This window comes from Phoxinus phoxinus (assembly GCF_949152265.1).
Source record: "Phoxinus phoxinus genome assembly, chromosome: 23".
In the NCBI taxonomy this organism is placed as follows: Eukaryota; Metazoa; Chordata; class Actinopteri; order Cypriniformes; family Leuciscidae; genus Phoxinus; species Phoxinus phoxinus.
The window spans coordinates 15,610,984-15,628,339 of record NC_136898.1 but is presented as its reverse complement, the minus strand read 5'-3'; the positions used below and the strand labels follow the sequence as shown (position 1 = coordinate 15,628,339).

Below are 17,356 nucleotides of genomic sequence, written 5' to 3'. Positions count from 1 at the left end.
CCAGTAATTAACCACCTAGCAAAACTCAAAATACTTTAGCAAAGCTTACCAATGTGCTAAAAGCCACTCAGAACACCTTAGCAGCCACACATCGCTACCCTAGCAACATTCACAATATACTACCATCATAACAGCATATTTACCAAAACTAATCTAATTATTATTATTATGACTTTGATGGGGAATATGAATCATGTCTCTTACTTTAGTTTTTCTCTGTTCTTTCTTACTTCTTCCTGAATTTACACATACACCTACTCTCTCTATTTCTGTGACAGAGGGGCAAATATCAAAAATAAGTTTCGGGAGTCGTACCTACTCCCAGCGTTTTCAGTGAAGCCTGTCATGTCCAGCGAGACTCCTATTCCCAGAGAGAAACTGAACCCTCCAACGCCAAGCATTTATGTGAGTTCAGGCCAATCCGTTTTATTGATGTAATTTGTCGATAATATGCTCTGTCAGACATTAGTTTATATGGATATGTTAGAGCTCTACATGAGGAAAAAAGGCAAGATTGTTGTTGTAAAAACAACAACAATAACTATTTAAGCTGTCTGTTTGATTGTGTCAGTGTGCTATTCTTACTTTGTGTGTATGTTTTTGTATTTTTAGCTGGAGAGTAAAAGGGACGCTTTCTCTCCTGTGCTGCTGCAGTTTTGCACAGACCCTAAAAATGCTGTCACTGTCATCAGAGGACTGGCTGGATCCCTCCGTCTCAGTGAGAAAACACAATCTCTCAAACACACACACACACACACACACACTCGTTTACAGACCAAAGACAGAAGAAAGCAGGAAGAACTTTACGAGACAGCAACTTACCAGTAAAGACACTGTCACAGCAAAAAAAAAACTTTAATTAATAAACTAAATAATTACAAAAGTACAAAAAGTTATTGTTTTTTACATTTATTGATTATATAATAACATTGCAATATTTGAAAGGCTTTTATAATCACCAAGGTGAAATTATTTTTTGGTGCTTAAGAAACATTTCTTATTGTCAGTGTTGAAAACGGATCACAGTGAATATTTTTTTCAGGGTTCTTTGATAAATAGAAAGTTTAAAAGAAATATTTTATAACATTATAATTGAGTTTAAAGGCACAATATGTAAGATTTTTTATTAAAATATCCAAAAACCACTAGAACAATGTTTAAATCCAGAAAAATCTGCAATTTTATCTAGTGTAACGAGTCTAACGACCCTTGTCATTGCTTCGCCTGTCAATGACGTCATACCTGCATTATCCTCAATTTCCGGTTTTACACCAAAGACGCTATAACCAGGGCCGGATTAACCATTAGGGCAACTGGGCACTTGCCCAGGGGCCAAGGACATCTAAGGGGCCCTGGGCACCGTCAAATATTATGTTAGATTAGGGGTGTGCGATATCACGATTTTTGATCGTGGACGATTAAAATGTCTCCACGATCTGCTTTTGAAGAAATATCGTAGGATCGTTCATTCTATCAGTTTGCAGTTCTGGCGCCTCCGTCTCAACATAGGCCTACTGTACAGCGTGACGTATATTTACATCAAATGCAGAGGAACGGGACACTGTAGTTAATAAAAATTAATTATTTGCATGTGCTTTAAAGCCTTACCGGTTAAACATGTCATTCGCTGCTGATGCGCTGTTCTAACGGGCGCTTTTCTGAGCGCAGTAACGTTACACCCGACGCGCACATGCACTAAAAGCCTGTCTAACAGCGTCTGGTTACTGGACAGTTATCTTTCGAGTCTTATTGCTCTAATACTGTCAAATACACACAAGGTTTACATAAACAAAGTTGGTTATGTCTAAAGTGAAAGAATAGTAGAAAAAAAATAAGAAAAAAATCTGATTGTCAAATGTGTGTATATTAGACTCGTCGCGGGCAGATCTTAAAGAGACAGTAGCCCTAATAGTAAACATGCAGCCGCTTGTTCTTAAAGGGATAGTTACCCAAAAATAAAAATGATGTCATTATTTACTCACTCACTCTAATGTTGTTCCATACATGTATTAATTTATTTCTTGTGCTGAACACAAAATAAGATATTTTGAGGAGTGTGGCTAAACGGGCGGTTGCTGGTCCCCATTGACTACCATTGTAGGATGGTATTATGGAAGTCTCTGGGGTACATCAACTGTTTGGTTACCCACATTCTTCCAAATAACTTTTATTTTCAACAGAAGAGGGAGACTTATTCGGGTTTGAAACGGCTTGAGAGAGTAGGCTAAATGATGACAATTAAAATATTTTGGAGAACTATCCCTGTTAATAAAACAACAAAATACAAAGAGCAAATCCCTCACTCTTGACTGAGAACTTTAATAGTAGCTATAATAAGAATCGATGTACAATTTATACAGTAAAGTCTTTGTTGTGTTTTAATTTCATATTATTTAATTACTTTCTTCAATGCTGTTAAATACACATACTAGCTGAAAAAATAAGGGGGGGCATACAAGTCATTGTGCCCAGGGGCCTCTGAACTCTTAATCCGGCCCTGGCTATAACATATCATGTTTTTTATTAGACAGGTGAGCAACTGTTTGGATACATTTAGCGACAGAAAACGAATCATTGTTATATAGCTCAACAACATGTCGTTTTCTTGATTTACCGCGAGTACCATGTTTGTACCATTTCTCAGAGACAACACTATTTTGTCAAGTGGCTAACATAGCGTAGAACGATCATTATTTGTAGTAATAGAGCATTTTCTCAATCATACAATATATTTTAAAATGAATTACATGCCATTTAGCAACTCAAGTCATCCAGCTTTATTAATATATTCTAATATCGCCATCAGCAGCCACCTAGTAACATTATAACTTAACTTTCAACACACTCAAATGTATTTTAGTATGATTGTTCTGACCAAGTAAAACAGCACTGCATTACCCCACATTCGCATGACTTGTATGACTGAAGCTCCACTGCTCTCAATGCGACTCGAGACCAGTGTGTCGCGCAGGTATCTGTCTCTCATTAGCATTCGCTCCAGTGACCTCGTTCCACTCTTACGGCTCTCGGCCCACTCGTGCTTCATACCACAGTAATGTTAATAAAACTTTAATACATTAGCTCATCCATGAACATGATTTCTGCCTGAGTCCCATCAGATTGCTTTCCATCGGCTGTTGAGGTGAAGATGACAACTGCCATGATTCCACGCTCATTCACGGTGTCATCAAGCTACGCCTTTGTTTTGAATAAGCAACCTCTAGTGGCAAAACTTACATACCGTGCCTTTAATACTTTCATTCAGCAAGAGCGCATTAAATTGATAAAAAAACGACATTCTTTTTTTTTATCGGGACCAAATTGTTGTATTGGAATAATCTAGAGATGTTTTATCATATTGGAAATCATAATTACAATATTACATAATTACAAAATCACAATATTGCTAATATTTTTTGCATGCGATAACAAAAAAACATCCAATTCATGATAAAATTCGAATAGGAATCTTATAGAATTTTTCTGACCATGACTTTCTTGTCTTTCTGGTAGACCTGGGTCTGTTCTCCACCAAATCCCTGGTGGAGGCCAACTCCGAGCATGCAGTGGAGGTGAGGACTCAGGTGCAGCAGCCGGCGGACGAGAACTGGAACCATTCGGGATCCGCTCAGACCTGGCCCTGTGAAAGTAGCAGATCTCACACAACCATTGCTAAATATGCACAGTACCAAGCATCCAGTTTCCAGGAGAGCTTACAGGTAGGCACAGTTACACAAGACCGCCTCAGCGATATCAGAAAACAGCGTTATCTCACACTTAACTGGAGTCGCATCTCCTAAGTGTGAGAAAGTCTAGACGGGAAAACACCGTGACGGCAATACGGTGTGCCTCACCCCGAAAAGTCATATTCTATGAAATGACTAATGATTACGTGTAGTGTCCCTTCTCCTCCCCTTAGAGGAAGGGTATTGCAGTTTGATGATGCTGAATGGCCAGGCAATCGCCTGGAGGTATTAGGTACCCACAGCCACAATCGCTATAATGACACAGGCACACACCCCCACTCAAAACCAACACATTTTTAAGATGAAAGTAACATTCTTTTTTTATTTTAGGAAGAGAAAGACAGTGAAGATGAGGATGAGGAAGATAAATCGGAGAACAAAAATGTGACAAAATCCAACTTACAAGTCAACACTGGGTCTTCTATCACCACAGCCAGGTAAAAGGTTCAACTATGGTTAAACTGTCACTCAGCAATGCATAGATTGCTATTACCAGGCCCAGATGGAATTGTATTTATTTATTTACTTTTATGATCCACTGTCTCTTAAAATATTATTTTTTAATAGCCCAGAGCAGAAGGCCGTTGGAAAAATCATCAAATTTGGGACCAACATTGATCTATCGGACCCAAAACGGTGAGAGAAGTTCACTTTGGTATCACTGGTACACTTGTTGACAATCGTCCATTAAATAATGTTGGACAGATATTATGAGTGTCATTATTACTTGCATTGGTGCGAGTAAAGGATTGTGGGTACTTGTTTTCAGGTGGAAGCCGCAGCTGCAGGAGCTGTTGAAGTTGCCTGCGTTCATGCGAGTGTCGTCCAGCACCAACATGCTGAGTCACGTTGGCCACACTATACTGGGTATGAACACAGTCCAGCTTTATATGAAGGTCCCTGGCAGCCGCACACCAGGTCAGTGTACACACACATGATGTGTTCATGAGACTTCTCTAACCCTCCCTAACTTGTTTAGAAAAAGGACATTATTAAAGGGATAGTTCACCCAAAAATAATGTTGGTAACCAAACAGTTGATGGGACCCCATTGACTTCCATTGAATTTCTTTTCCTTATACTATGCAAGTCAATGGGGACCATCAACTGTTTGGCTACCCATATTCTTCAAAATATCTACTTTTGTAAGATCTGTAAGAAATTCATACAGGTTTGTGTATCTAATGTATTTATCAGGTTGTTTTCCTTGTCAAGTTGTTGAAGTTTTACTGTTTTTCAGAAGTTTGGTCTCGCCAAACCGTCTCTCACTCTCCTAAACACACACAATAGTATCATAGATAAATATCTTTTTTTTTTTTTATAAACGTCATGTTCATTATCAGTAGAGTGCAGTGATTTTTCATTATTATGCATAAATATGACTTATTATTATTAAATCATAAAAGTCATAATGTAATATTTTGTGAAATGTGGCCTGGACTAGTATAGTATAGTATAAAATAAAACAGCACAACCCTTTTAAAAAAATGAAATTCTGATTTCTCTCTATAGGACATCAGGAGAATAATAACTTCTCTTCAGTGAACATCAATATTGGCCCTGGAGACTGCGAGTGGTTTGCTGTTCATGAACACTACTGGAAAGCCATCAGTGACTTCTGTGAAAAGTAAGTTTTGGATCACACAGGCATTATTTCAGATATTTTATGGCTTAGTATGACATTTTAGATGACAAATATATCGAAATATAAAGCTATGTCTCTTCTGTGTGTTAGGCATGGCGTGGACTATCTGACAGGCTCATGGTGGCCGGTTCTGGAGGACCTGTACCGTTCAAACATCCCAGTGTACCGCTTCATTCAGAGACCAGGTGACCTTGTGTGGATCAATGCTGGCACTGTGCATTGGGTCCAGGCCGTGGGCTGGTGCAACAACATCGCCTGGAACGTGGGCCCTTTAAATGGTGAGTCAGTAGGAGGCGCTAAAGACATTTGTTAATCATTTACTGTACATACATTTGACACATGCTTCATATAGCAGGACTTCGTTTTCATTATATGCCCTTTGTCTTCCCAGCCTATCAATACCAGCTGGCTCTTGAGCGCTTTGAGTGGAACGTGATCAAGAAAGTCAAATCGATCGTCCCTATGATTCACGTGTCCTGGAACGTTGCCCGCACAATCAAGGTCTCAGACCCAAACACATTCAAGATGATCAAGTGAGTGCGGTGTTGACATTTTTAAATCAGTGAGACCTACTTTAAAAGATTTTATAGTTCCACCTCCTCCTTGTCTTCTCTTTTAGACATTGTCTCCTCCAGTCCATCAAAAACATTCAGATTTTGAGGGACCAGCTGGTGTCTACAGGGAAGAAGATCTCCTATCAGAGCAGAGTGAAGGATGAGCCAGCGTATTACTGCAACGAGTGTGATGTGAGGACCACAAGACACAATGACGGCAAATAATATCCTGTCATGACACATTGCATTTTCTTAATGTGTCTGTATGCATGTGTGCACAGGTGGAGGTGTTTAACCTGCTGTTTGTGACCAGTGAGAACAGCAGTAGGAAGTCGTATGTGGTTCACTGTGAGGACTGTGCCCGGGAGAGGAGCCCCAGTCTGAGCGGGGTGGTGGTGCTGGAGCAGTACCGGGTCGATGAGCTGATGAACACGTATGATAACTTCACCCTGGTGAGACAAACACTGTCAGACACAATAATACACATGTGTAATATAAAATCATATTTTATTTGTATTTTTTTAAAGGCTTTTTCATAATGAACAATAGAATTTCTAATATTTTTGTGAAATAATAAAACAACCAAAAATATGTACGCAAACATGGATATTAATTTATAAAAAAATGTGACTTGGACTTGTTTATAATACAATACAATAAAGTCAAAAAAATTTATTTTTAAATAGGCTTCATTTTCATTGTGCTAAATAGAATGTAGAATTATTTATAATATTTTTGTAACATATTGTATGACCTGGACATTTTAAATAAGGTGTCAACATGCAATGATATTTTTAATCATTCATTTATTTTTAAAATAGGCTTCATTTTCACTACTCAAATTATATTTACAATGTTGTTGTTTTTTAAATGGACATAGACATGTTAATAATAATAAAAATATATCATTATATATTATTTTATTTGATATCATTTTCATAATTAAAAATATAATTTATAATTTTTGGGTGTGACCACCTGGTGCAAATGTGACCTGGACATGCTAAAATAAAAAATGATAAAAATTGTTTATGCAAAATATAATTAATTTATAATGTTTGTGAAATGTGAACCTGACATGTTTAAAATTAAATAATCCATCAACGACTGCTCTCTAGATATCAGCATTGTCACTGACCACTATAATACCATGTACATTTTACACCTGAATTAAAATTTCACAAACATTTCTAACGCTAAGTTTTCTCTTCCCAGGCTCCAGTTCCGTGCTGTAGGTGAACTTGATGTCTGAAACTACACAGCCATAACCAAATCTCCCACCTTCCTGCCCCAAGTCAGCGGCACAAACCTTTTCATTCATTTTTTTTTTTTTTTTTTTTACCAAAACCACTACTGCAGACTTACAGAGCAGCCAATCAAATCGCTGTTTTCTTCACATTGTTTACAATACTATCAGCAGATGTCTCTCCAGCTCAGTCGTCTTCCCCTCAGCCAGCCACTGACGGGACATCTGATAGTTCTCATGTTCCTGATTATAGAATGACCAGGGTGGTGCTACATCATTGGACTCTAACAATAACTTGTAACTTGGCTATCAGGTCACCCATCCAAAATGGACAACTGCTGTGATTCCTTTTATATATAAAAAAAGATACAATTGTCGACTTGCCGAACATGTGCATTAATTCAGGTACTGATGTAGTTTAATTTTTTTATGCAAATGGAAGACGATTTCACCAGTCCAGTTATTCTATGTCTGGTTTATCTGAGTGGTGCTTTGATACAACATATATAACAGCATGGGATTCATTTCTTTTGGAGCTGATGACCATTGCAGTGGCATTACATTTTTATTTTTATTTCTGTTATTTTGGTCGTGTCATATTTACTACAAGTCTGACCTTTGTAAATGGTATTTCCATATTTTACTGGGTGCTATTTTTTTTAAGTTGTCAAAGGTTTTCAGAAAGAAAAAAAAACAACAACTTTTTTAACAGTCTAGATTAACACCATTTGGGCCTTGTGATATGCATTTAGACAAAAGGTGATTTTCATGGTATTTGATTAAGTAAATAATGACATTTTCTTAAAAGCATTAAAATAACAGTTTTTCCACAAAAAAAATAAAAAAAATACGGGTTTAATCTAAAACGTATTTGATTGCATTTGTCTGGGAAAACCTTATGTGTGTTAAGTGAATCTTTTCTTGTACAACTCGGAAAAAAAAAAAAAATCATTCCTGCAAACTTATAGCTTTTGATGCATTTCTCAATCCGATTGATTTAATCCTTTTATTTGATTTTCTGAAAAAGTAGAATTTTTGAATCATAATTGAATTACTCTTGTTTTTTTTATTTATTTACTTGACTTTTCCTTTTGTATTTATTGATTGTTTGTGATGCTTCATGCGTATTTTGTAAATCTTTCCGTTGTGCTGATGTGGTGAGGCTTACGGGGGAACGTCTGATTCAAAATGGTGCTGATCCCCCCTCCCCCTCCCGGGTCTCTCTGTCTGTATAAATGATCTGTAGGTTTGAAAACATGAATTTAATCTCACAAGTTGGTGCTTAGAACAGAGTCAGTACACTTTTATGAACTGAATGTCTTTGTACTGTATATTTAACACATTAAATATGTTTGCTTTACATGAGGTACAGGATATTGTGACACGTGTATGATTCCAGTCATCCTAGCTGTTATATGATTATAATGAGCTTTCTGATTCGTATCATTATTGACGAATTTCAGATTTTTGAGAGTTTTCAGAATTGCGTTCCATCGATACCTCTCAGAGTTTGTTTTCAGGTTCATTGCCATTTTTGTTTGTTTTACTGTATACAAATTAAATAAAAGAAAAAACATTAAGGATCTGAGCCAGACTTGTCTAAAACATATTGTGATTTTTGTGTGTTATACCTGATATAATGATAACTATAAAAAAAAATAAACATTCTGATAAATTCCCATCTGTTTACGTGTGGTTTATTTCTGGATTGTGTGTGGAAGTGTATTAGAGGAAGGTTACAGATTCACAGTCTCCTGTCTGTCTGCGGAGTGGAAGTGGAGGCCTGCAGAGGTCATGGGACAGGAGTAATGTTTCTGCGACACCTCAGCGCTCTCAGCGGACTTTACTGCGGAAATCCTGGCTCCAAGGACAGGAAGACAGGTTTTCCTCTTTTATGACTCGCAGGATATATCTCGTTTTCCATCGTCTCTCCACACTTAACTCGTATATTTCCCCAGCACCCCTTTTATCTCTCTCTCCTGATAATCCACTGCTGTGAATAAACAAATAAACAATCGTAAATAGTTTATTTACTTACAGATAAAGTCATCATCCTGTTTTCACCCCTATGAACTCAATATCTTATCCAGTTCACTCTATCACAGCTGGTGGGTCGTGACCTGAAAACGTTTTGCTGGTCTTTTCTGATAAAGTCAAACAGCTGGGAACAAAACAATGTTGAATGCGAATAACAATGTAATAGTTTAATATTGTATTTTATTCTTCTGCTAAACTGAATGCTTGTTTGCTAACAACATAATGACATTTAAATAATTAGTAAATTCATCATCAATCCTTCTTCCAAAACTTGTTTTTGTCTTAACCTGATTCGCTCTGGTAAGTCTATTTAAGTGTTTATATTTTAGATCTAGCAGAGATTGTTTTTCACGGGAAATTGCGTACATACATGTGCGTGTCTCGTCATATCCGTAAATGGAGAAGAGTTGCTCCGGCATAGGTTAGTTTTTTAACTAAATAATGTTAAATAATGGCGCAAATACCAGTAAATTGACTAGCGCAAACCTTAGTAAATCACCTTGCATGATTCATTTAAATACTCTCCTCCCATAAATTTCGCGTCTGAAAGGGAAACTGCTACAAATGCATATGCTATAAGATCAGCCGCAAAAAAGAAACGAAACACACCTCGTAATAAAACGAGAATCAACATTGGCTTGGCTTTTCGGAGATGGTGAGAACTGAGGATTTTGAAATATTGTAAAAGTGACGCGGAGATGGCAGCGAGTACGATATTTTTATTGAACAGATTGCCATAAGTAGCTCTCTAACAGAGTTAGGGATTGTAAAGTATTATTGTGAAGGGTCATTTCCTTATGGTTGTAGCACTGTGCTGGAGATCCTTTTCAAACTGGTTATATCTCTTAAGCCTAGTAGTGTTTTATGAGCAGTAGAATAACCATATTCATCCGCAGAACCAAAACAATGTTCTATGATGATATTATATTAGTCATATATGAATTATTGTGATAACAGAATACTTCCTGATTATAACATTGAAACATTTTCTGCAAAGCTGCATTTACATTATGTTATTTTTGTACTCTAAACAAATTTGATCGGCACTTGATTTGGGCCCTGAAGAAAAAACCCTCCAATATCTCAAAAACAAAGCCAATCTACATGCCCGCCGCTGAAATCTCCAGAAAACATCCTCCCGTAGCCCTGTGTCCTGACAGCTCTGACACGTCCTGAGAGATATTGAACAGACATGAACTCCCCTCGCTGGAGCTGCAGCTGAACTCGAGGTGAAGTGGGAAACGTCATACAAAGGGCCAACTGTTTTAGAGAGCCCTCAGTGGTATAGACATAAGTGTACTTTACTAGCTTTTATTTCATATTTGTTTTATACTTTAACTCATCAAGGGAAATAGCTTTCTTAATCTCTTTCTGTGCCACTGGAGTTTCCTCGATCTCTTTCATATTTAAAAAAAAAACATGTATATGCCCCTTAATCGTGTTAAATATTTTCTTCAGGACATCAGGAGTCCTTTCATTGTGCTTGAGATGCTTGAGTGTCTGATTCTTTTCTAAGAGTGTGATGAAAATACAAAGGTTGTTATGTAAGAACCAGGAGTTTTTTTGCCTTTGAAAGTGAACAGCTTCATTCACTCAAGCTGTCCATTTACTCACAATACCAATTATTGCATTAAGAAAATGCAGACATGTGTGCTTTAGGTAACTGTTAAATTATAAAATGTGTCAGTTTTGTAGGATGACGTGCTTCTAAAGATCTTTCCAGTGGTCTTCAAAGCACAAATAAAATGCATTTGCTTTTGCATCAGAAAAAAGCACAGACTGTCATGGCATGCGCTGTTAAAAAAAAAACTGATTTTTTGAAGTTGTAAATAAAACAAAGATAGCTAACAATTTCTGAGAGAAATAAGTTTTAAAGTAAATCCTACACCAACACTCTTTTGTGGAGTGTGTAACATAAGTCCAGGTCATATATCTTCTCATTGGGCAAAAAAAAAAAAAAACTCCTGGATAAGACTACGCCCCCACCCATCACCCCAAAATGCCCCAGTGTGCAGTGTGGGGCCAAAAAGAGAAGTGGGAGTGGAGAGATATAACTGAGTTACTAAGGCAGGACATCTTCGTCAAAGGAAGGAAAGAGCAGTGCAGGAAAGGAGGAAGAGAAAAGGCTGAAATAGAGGAGTGACCGTTCCACAGAGGTCAGTTTCACACAGAGCCAGTGGAGATACTACAGGCGGGCATGAAAACTAGATAAATATAACGTATAATAAATATTATAGACCTATATAATCATCTCAGCCAGTCTTTGAAGGATTTGTCTGTTTCGTTGAGGAAAGAAAATCATAAAGTAAAGGAGAAGTTTTTCTACAGGAGGAAAGGTGGTTTTTGAGGGGACGGGCAACCTACTCTATTACACTAATGTAAGTATAGAAGATTTGGGACTTTTTTAACTGTTTCATCAATTTTAAGCATATTTTTAAATGTACGTGATTTAAAAAAAAAAATATGTATGCATATTTTAGATTTTGGGCTTTGTATTGGTTTTGAACTTTTTTGCACATATTTTAATATATATGATTTAAATGTTTATTTCTGTGTACATATTTAAATATGCAAATGTATCATTCAGGCTTTGGATAAATAGAACACAAAGGTCTTTCAGTATTATGCATTAAGACCTATCTTGGAGCCATTTTAAATATTTACATTTACATTAAATCATTTAGCAAATTGTCTCAATCTAAATACGGTAGTGTTTTCAATACACCAATGATAAACAATGCAATTCATAGATTAGCTCAGTTTATGCTGTTCTTTTTTTCCTGGCATATCTATTGACTTTAATTCCCTAAAGACGATCTATGTCCTGTCAAAATCCCCTTGATATATTTAGTGGAATTTCCTGATATTCGGAAGCCTGAATCAGAACGTAAGAATAGTCGTGGTGGTGATTTAATCTTGGCAAATTTACAAATTCTTGCACTAAAATCACTTTTAAAAAATAAAATATAAATAAAACATTTTACTATTAAAACAAAATACATCAATAAATAATCAAATAAAATATTAAAACAACTTCCCACCATCACTTCGATTAATACCGTTTCCAGAATTAATAAATATAAAGAATATAAATGTAGTCTTTCGGTAATATTGTCACTTGATTTAAACACAAGTGATGTAAAGGTGATTGTGTGGGAAAGGTTTTTAAATCAAGGTCTCGATAACATCTGAACTATTAATGGCAGAGTGATATCATACTTGTATTCACTCAAAATTGGGCCCACTCCAAATAAACAACATCTGTCTCTAACGTCATCGATGCTGCTACTACTCAATGTGTAGCCTATTTTTGATAACAACAAGCATAAATCAAGGGAACATTTATATTTTCCTGAAACTCACTTGCCTAAGTGATCGTTGTGAACCTGTAACAAGCTGTTAAGGGCTCTTTACTGTTTCTTTTCAGGATGTTGCTCTGTTTTGTGGGATTTGTGATCTAGTCAGCATTCGGGGTTTCCTGATGAGCCCGCTCCAAAGTTATTGTTTTGTATTTTTTGGTATCCTGGAGATTAGGGTGGGGTCAGCGGCTTAATTTCCTGATCTTCAGTATTAGTTATCACCATTTACTTTCTCTACATTTCACCAGAACTTTTTTGAGAAATACAATCCACACTTTTTAAATGGTTTCCACCAACAAAATTACCTTTAAATGAATATTTTTGATTGACAGCTATTGTGGTTTAATGCTGATAACCACAAAAATTCGTTTTTAAAATTCGGTCTTAAAATATCTCCAGATGCACACCAGTCATGTTTTTTTCTAGGGCACGTTTATAAAAGCTACTTAAATGTCCTATTGAACTAAGGCCTAATCCTGGCTTTCCTAATCCTAAACCCATTCTGTGAAACCAGGCCTATGTGTGTTAACATTATTGATTTTAGCATTTAAAAAAATCACAATTTAACCATCTCTGTGTAAAGTTATATTCAGTTTCACAACTTCATGGCAACACAATAAACCCTAAAATGACTGTAAAATGTATTTAAAGCTTTACAGCTCAACTAATAAGTTTTAACAGAAGAATTAAATTCCTTTCATAAAATTACCAGCTTCACATTACTGCTTTTAAATCGCTCAAAAAATGGCCCCATTAACTTTCATTGTGTAAGTCTCACTATAATCTAGATTTTTGCTTTTTTTAAATGATTTTATTTGTGTGTGTGTGTGTGTGTGTGTGTGTGTGTGTGTGTGTGTGTGTGTGTGTGTGTGTGTGTGTGTTAATCAACATTCCCTCAGTTCCACAGACAAGACTAAAAATGCTTGTTTAAACTGTTTTAACTGAAAGCAAGCCATTGTTTTGTCGCAACATTCACACTAGTAATGTTTTTTTGGGCACGTTTATAAAAGCTATTTAAATGCCCTAATTGAACTAAGGCCTAATCCTGGCTTAATCTAAACCCTGTCTGTGAAACCAGGCCTAGATGTTACAAAAAAAATAATTTGATATTGATATCCTTAATAGTTATTTCATTGTGTGTGGCCATTTTAGCCATTACTGTACCATTATTAACCAACAGCCCTTAATATATATCTATCTATCTAGACAAAAACTGGACTATCATACCTGACAGACCGATGAACGGCAAGATGAGTCTTTCCCGTAATGGTTCCTTGGAGAAACCCGTCTCTCTGCAGTCCCCCACGGATCGGGGGGAGCCCGAATATCCTCACCCGCGTCTCCATCACACCGGTTCCATCTCCTCCAGTACTCCAGCAAACCTGTCCAGCTCAGGTGTAGTGGTTCCTCCTCCGTACTCAATAGAGGGCAGTGCAGTGATCGACTCTCCTCTGGAGCTGAGGGGCTCTTTGGACTGTTGGGCCTGTTCTGTTCTGGTCACAGCACAGAATCTGGTCATCGCCGCGCTCAACGTAGGTTTGGCTGCATTTATCTTCGGCCTCATCCTCTTGCCAACGCTCATCATGGTCGTTTTTGGCTTCCTCTGTCATTCAACGGTAATTTTTTTACGTTGTTATGTTTGTACATTATGTTCAGTCATCCAATCAAAATGCATTATTTGCTTTTATAATGTATTCCTAGTCTAACTGTACTTGATTCAACAGTGCTTGTTAGTACAATAAAAATAAAAAAGAGTACGATTTGAGCAAAAGAAACTATACCGTTCAATAGTTTGAGTTTAGATTATTTAATGTTTTAGAAAGAAGTCTCTTCTGCTCACCAAGGGTGCTTTAATTTGGTCAAAAATAAAGTAGAACAGTCATATTGTGAAATATTGTCACAATTTTAAGTGTTTTCAATTTTAATAATTTTAAAATACAATTTATTCCTGTGATGTCAAAGTTGAATTTTCAGCATCATTACTTCAGTCTTCAGTGTCACATGATCCTTGAGTAAAGTCACTCTGTGGTGCATTTTTACTGTCATATTTTAAAATGATAAACAGAAAATTTCAAAAGAACAGTTTATTTTTAAAAATGAAAATTCCTTTGAACAATAATCTTACTCCGAACTTTTGAACTTGGTACTGTGTGCATAATTACATTTTAATCTTTTTTTTTCTGTACTTGTCCTCAGTGTTGCCAAGTCCGCTTATTATAAGCGGCTTTGGGCTTGTTTTTTTGTAAAGTCGCTTACAAATATTGATAGTCGCGGGTCGCGTTTTTTTGGGCTTGTTTCTAAAGTGTAGTTGCTTATTTGGGCTTGATCCCAGCTCCATAATAAGTTGTCAAGCAGATATTTTCTATATGTTATTTAAACAATAGACAGTATATAAACTATTTAAACGTAGGAGTTTGTCTAGACTGTTCCCTCCCCTTTCCACATACAGCAGACAGCAGAGTTTTTTCCACCCACATCCTGCTTCTAATTGGCTCTGACCCAGATGGCAACGAGTACTAGCCAATCAGAGGCAGGGCAGGGCAATCTGTTTTTTTTTTTTCTGGTTAGGAAAACGTCAGTGAGTGAGTGATGTTTAAATGAATGCGCGCGAGTTGCGACTGATGTTTACTGACTGGATTGTAGGATAGTGTTTTTGGAGGAACAAATGCCTGGGACAAAGTGGGCGAAATACTGCAAGAGGTATAACAAAGACTGGGAGAAAGACTGTTATGTTGTTAAATATGTTTAATTTGCACCTTGGTACCTGAAGCAACTTGAAAGATAATGGTGTTATTCTGTTATTCTTCATATATATGAGGCTGAAGTGTTACGAGTTTTAAGAAAATTGTTTTAGACTCAAGCCTCATCCTCACCTGTTCAAATGCTTTGACTGGAATGGTTTTTAAACCAGTTTAGTCGTTTCTAAGTCATTTGTTTATCAGAGCAGGAGCCACTTTATTGCTGCACACTAAGCTCGATCATCATTAATTTCTCCTGTTTTTGGGTTAAAGTTATTTAAAAATGGGATCTTCTGCAGTCCCTGCAATAATAAATAAAGAATTTGTGAACTCAGGATATTTATTTGTTTGTGCACATTTTTCTAATGTTTTTCAATTGTTTTCTAATGCAGTTTTCTAATGTTAAATAATGTTAAAAGGTAGTTTAACTCCCTCTTGTGATCATTGTCCTGAAGGTCAGGGGGGAGAAAAATAAATAAACTGTACTGTATTGACAATCTGTACCCACAGTTTAAAATCCGTCCACACGGACGGATTTTACACACACAGTTTGCACACAGTTTATTTATTTTTCTCTTCCCTAAACCTAGGGGGGCTCCGTAGAAAAAGTCGCTTGTTTTGGGCTTGTTTTCACAGGCCTGGTTGCTTATTTGTCTCGCGAGATCTGGCAACACTGCTTGTCCTCACATCCTGCAGTTCCACCCCAAACGGGTTGCCAAATCACAACTCTCTTCCCTCGAAGGACATTAAAACATCTTAGATTACTCTAATGTCATCCAAGCACTGATGACTAAACTTCCCACATTTCAGTGCAACTAACACAAAACATCTGGGTAATAAACTCTCACAATAATCCTCTCTTATCATTTCTCTGAATCAGTGATACGTTAACTCTCTCCAACTGAGCTGTCTCAGTCAACTCCCACTGCCTCAACCATATGAATGTTTTTTTTTATTAATTATCGCAGGTCAATGTATTCATGCTCTTATCTGATCAGACAATATATTACAGGCGCAATTTGCACAGTACTTTGGCCTACCTCTCTTTCTTGCTAACTAACTCTCCCCGTTTTGTTCCAAAGGTTCAACGCCACGGTACTTCCGTCTACTGTTCCGATCTCTTGGACGATGGAGGCTGTGTGGCTTTGCTGGTGGTGGGGTTCCTGCTGCTGGCTCCGCTCCTGGTTCTGGCTCTGGCCGCTTATTGCAGGATGGCCCGCCACCTCCAGCTGGGCCTGTGCTTCATCCCCTACAGCCGGGCCGTCTACAAAAACCTGCCTGCATCAGGTCATCGAGGCCTGGGGGGCTGCTGTGGCCAGCAGGGGGCAGGAGAGAGCGATGGAAAGGGAAGCGTGTGGGTTTGAGCAGCCCGAAGAACCTAAAGAAGAGCCTGGTTAATTTAATGTGAATACAGCCATTGCAATATCACACACAGAGCCCAAATAATACCAAACAGATGACGATACAACGTTCTCAGCAGATTTGTCACAAAAAATGTTTTACAAATTGTGCATTTATTCAGTGTCAGAGTCAGCTCAGTTTTTTTAACTGGCTCAACCTATATAATGGTGAAAAGAGGTGGGACTATTTTTTTACACATGTTGTTTCTTTGTAACATGTTTTTGCATTTTTGTAGGCCTATTTTAGTGAATTTTCGTACATTTAACATGAACAAGAAACTATGAAGTCTTATTGTAAAAATGTTTTTTATTAGCCTACTGTAAAAACACCTCTTACTAATACAATCAATAAAACATTCCAACGATGAATGTATCATTCAATTCAATCAATTCATTTTCACTTTATTGTTGGAATCTCTTCCAAAAAATGGTCTGGCATCCCACAGCGTTTGTCTCACATCAACACATATCCACATCAAATAATAAAACACAATACAATAAACACCACTTGATACAAAAACACATATAAGTATGCAAATAAATACCAAGTGCTTTCTTTTTTCACAGGATCCTGAGGCCTATACTTAAACCCCCAGTTCTGATCTATTAATTTTACCTCCGGATGAACAAGA

At 37.0% G+C, this 17,356-nt stretch overlaps 2 protein-coding genes and 1 long non-coding RNA gene across 13 annotated transcripts in view; 2 read left to right on the top strand and 1 right to left on the bottom strand.

The window, feature by feature from the left end:
* The window catches only part of kdm6bb (lysine (K)-specific demethylase 6B, b), a 34,466-nt gene extending 27,183 nt beyond the window's left edge, over positions 1 to 7,283 (top strand). For all 11 annotated transcript variants that reach the window (XM_079599425.1, XM_079599431.1, XM_079599424.1 and 8 more), the window contains 12 exons: positions 279 to 405; positions 613 to 718; positions 3,514 to 3,719; positions 4,077 to 4,183; positions 4,314 to 4,382; positions 4,516 to 4,664; positions 5,258 to 5,372; positions 5,481 to 5,668; positions 5,782 to 5,923; positions 6,010 to 6,136; positions 6,226 to 6,396; positions 7,160 to 7,283. In XM_079599425.1, the coding sequence (XP_079455551.1) occupies positions 279 to 405; positions 613 to 718; positions 3,514 to 3,719; positions 4,077 to 4,183; positions 4,314 to 4,382; positions 4,516 to 4,664; positions 5,258 to 5,372; positions 5,481 to 5,668; positions 5,782 to 5,923; positions 6,010 to 6,136; positions 6,226 to 6,396; positions 7,160 to 7,183 (1,531 nt within the window). In that variant the 3' untranslated portion in view covers positions 7,184 to 7,283. The remainder of the gene's footprint in view (positions 1 to 278; positions 406 to 612; positions 719 to 3,513; positions 3,720 to 4,076; positions 4,184 to 4,313; positions 4,383 to 4,515; positions 4,665 to 5,257; positions 5,373 to 5,480; positions 5,669 to 5,781; positions 5,924 to 6,009; positions 6,137 to 6,225; positions 6,397 to 7,159) is intronic.
* A 255-nt stretch (positions 7,284 to 7,538) lies between these two features.
* Positions 7,539 to 16,592, bottom strand: LOC306991524. Its single transcript, XR_013796120.1, has 3 exons — positions 16,365 to 16,592; positions 13,814 to 14,189; positions 7,539 to 9,183 (listed from the first exon to the last, which is right to left on the bottom strand). It is a non-coding gene; the product is annotated as an uncharacterized lncRNA (long non-coding RNA).
* tmem88a (transmembrane protein 88 a) lies at positions 13,825 to 16,688 on the top strand (the record flags this gene model as incomplete). Its single annotated transcript, XM_079599455.1, has 2 exons — positions 13,825 to 14,202; positions 16,407 to 16,688. The coding sequence occupies 2 exons, from the start codon at positions 13,825 to 13,827 to the stop codon at positions 16,686 to 16,688; spliced, it is 660 nt and encodes a 219-aa protein (XP_079455581.1).
* Positions 16,689 to 17,356: the final 668 nt, after the last annotated feature.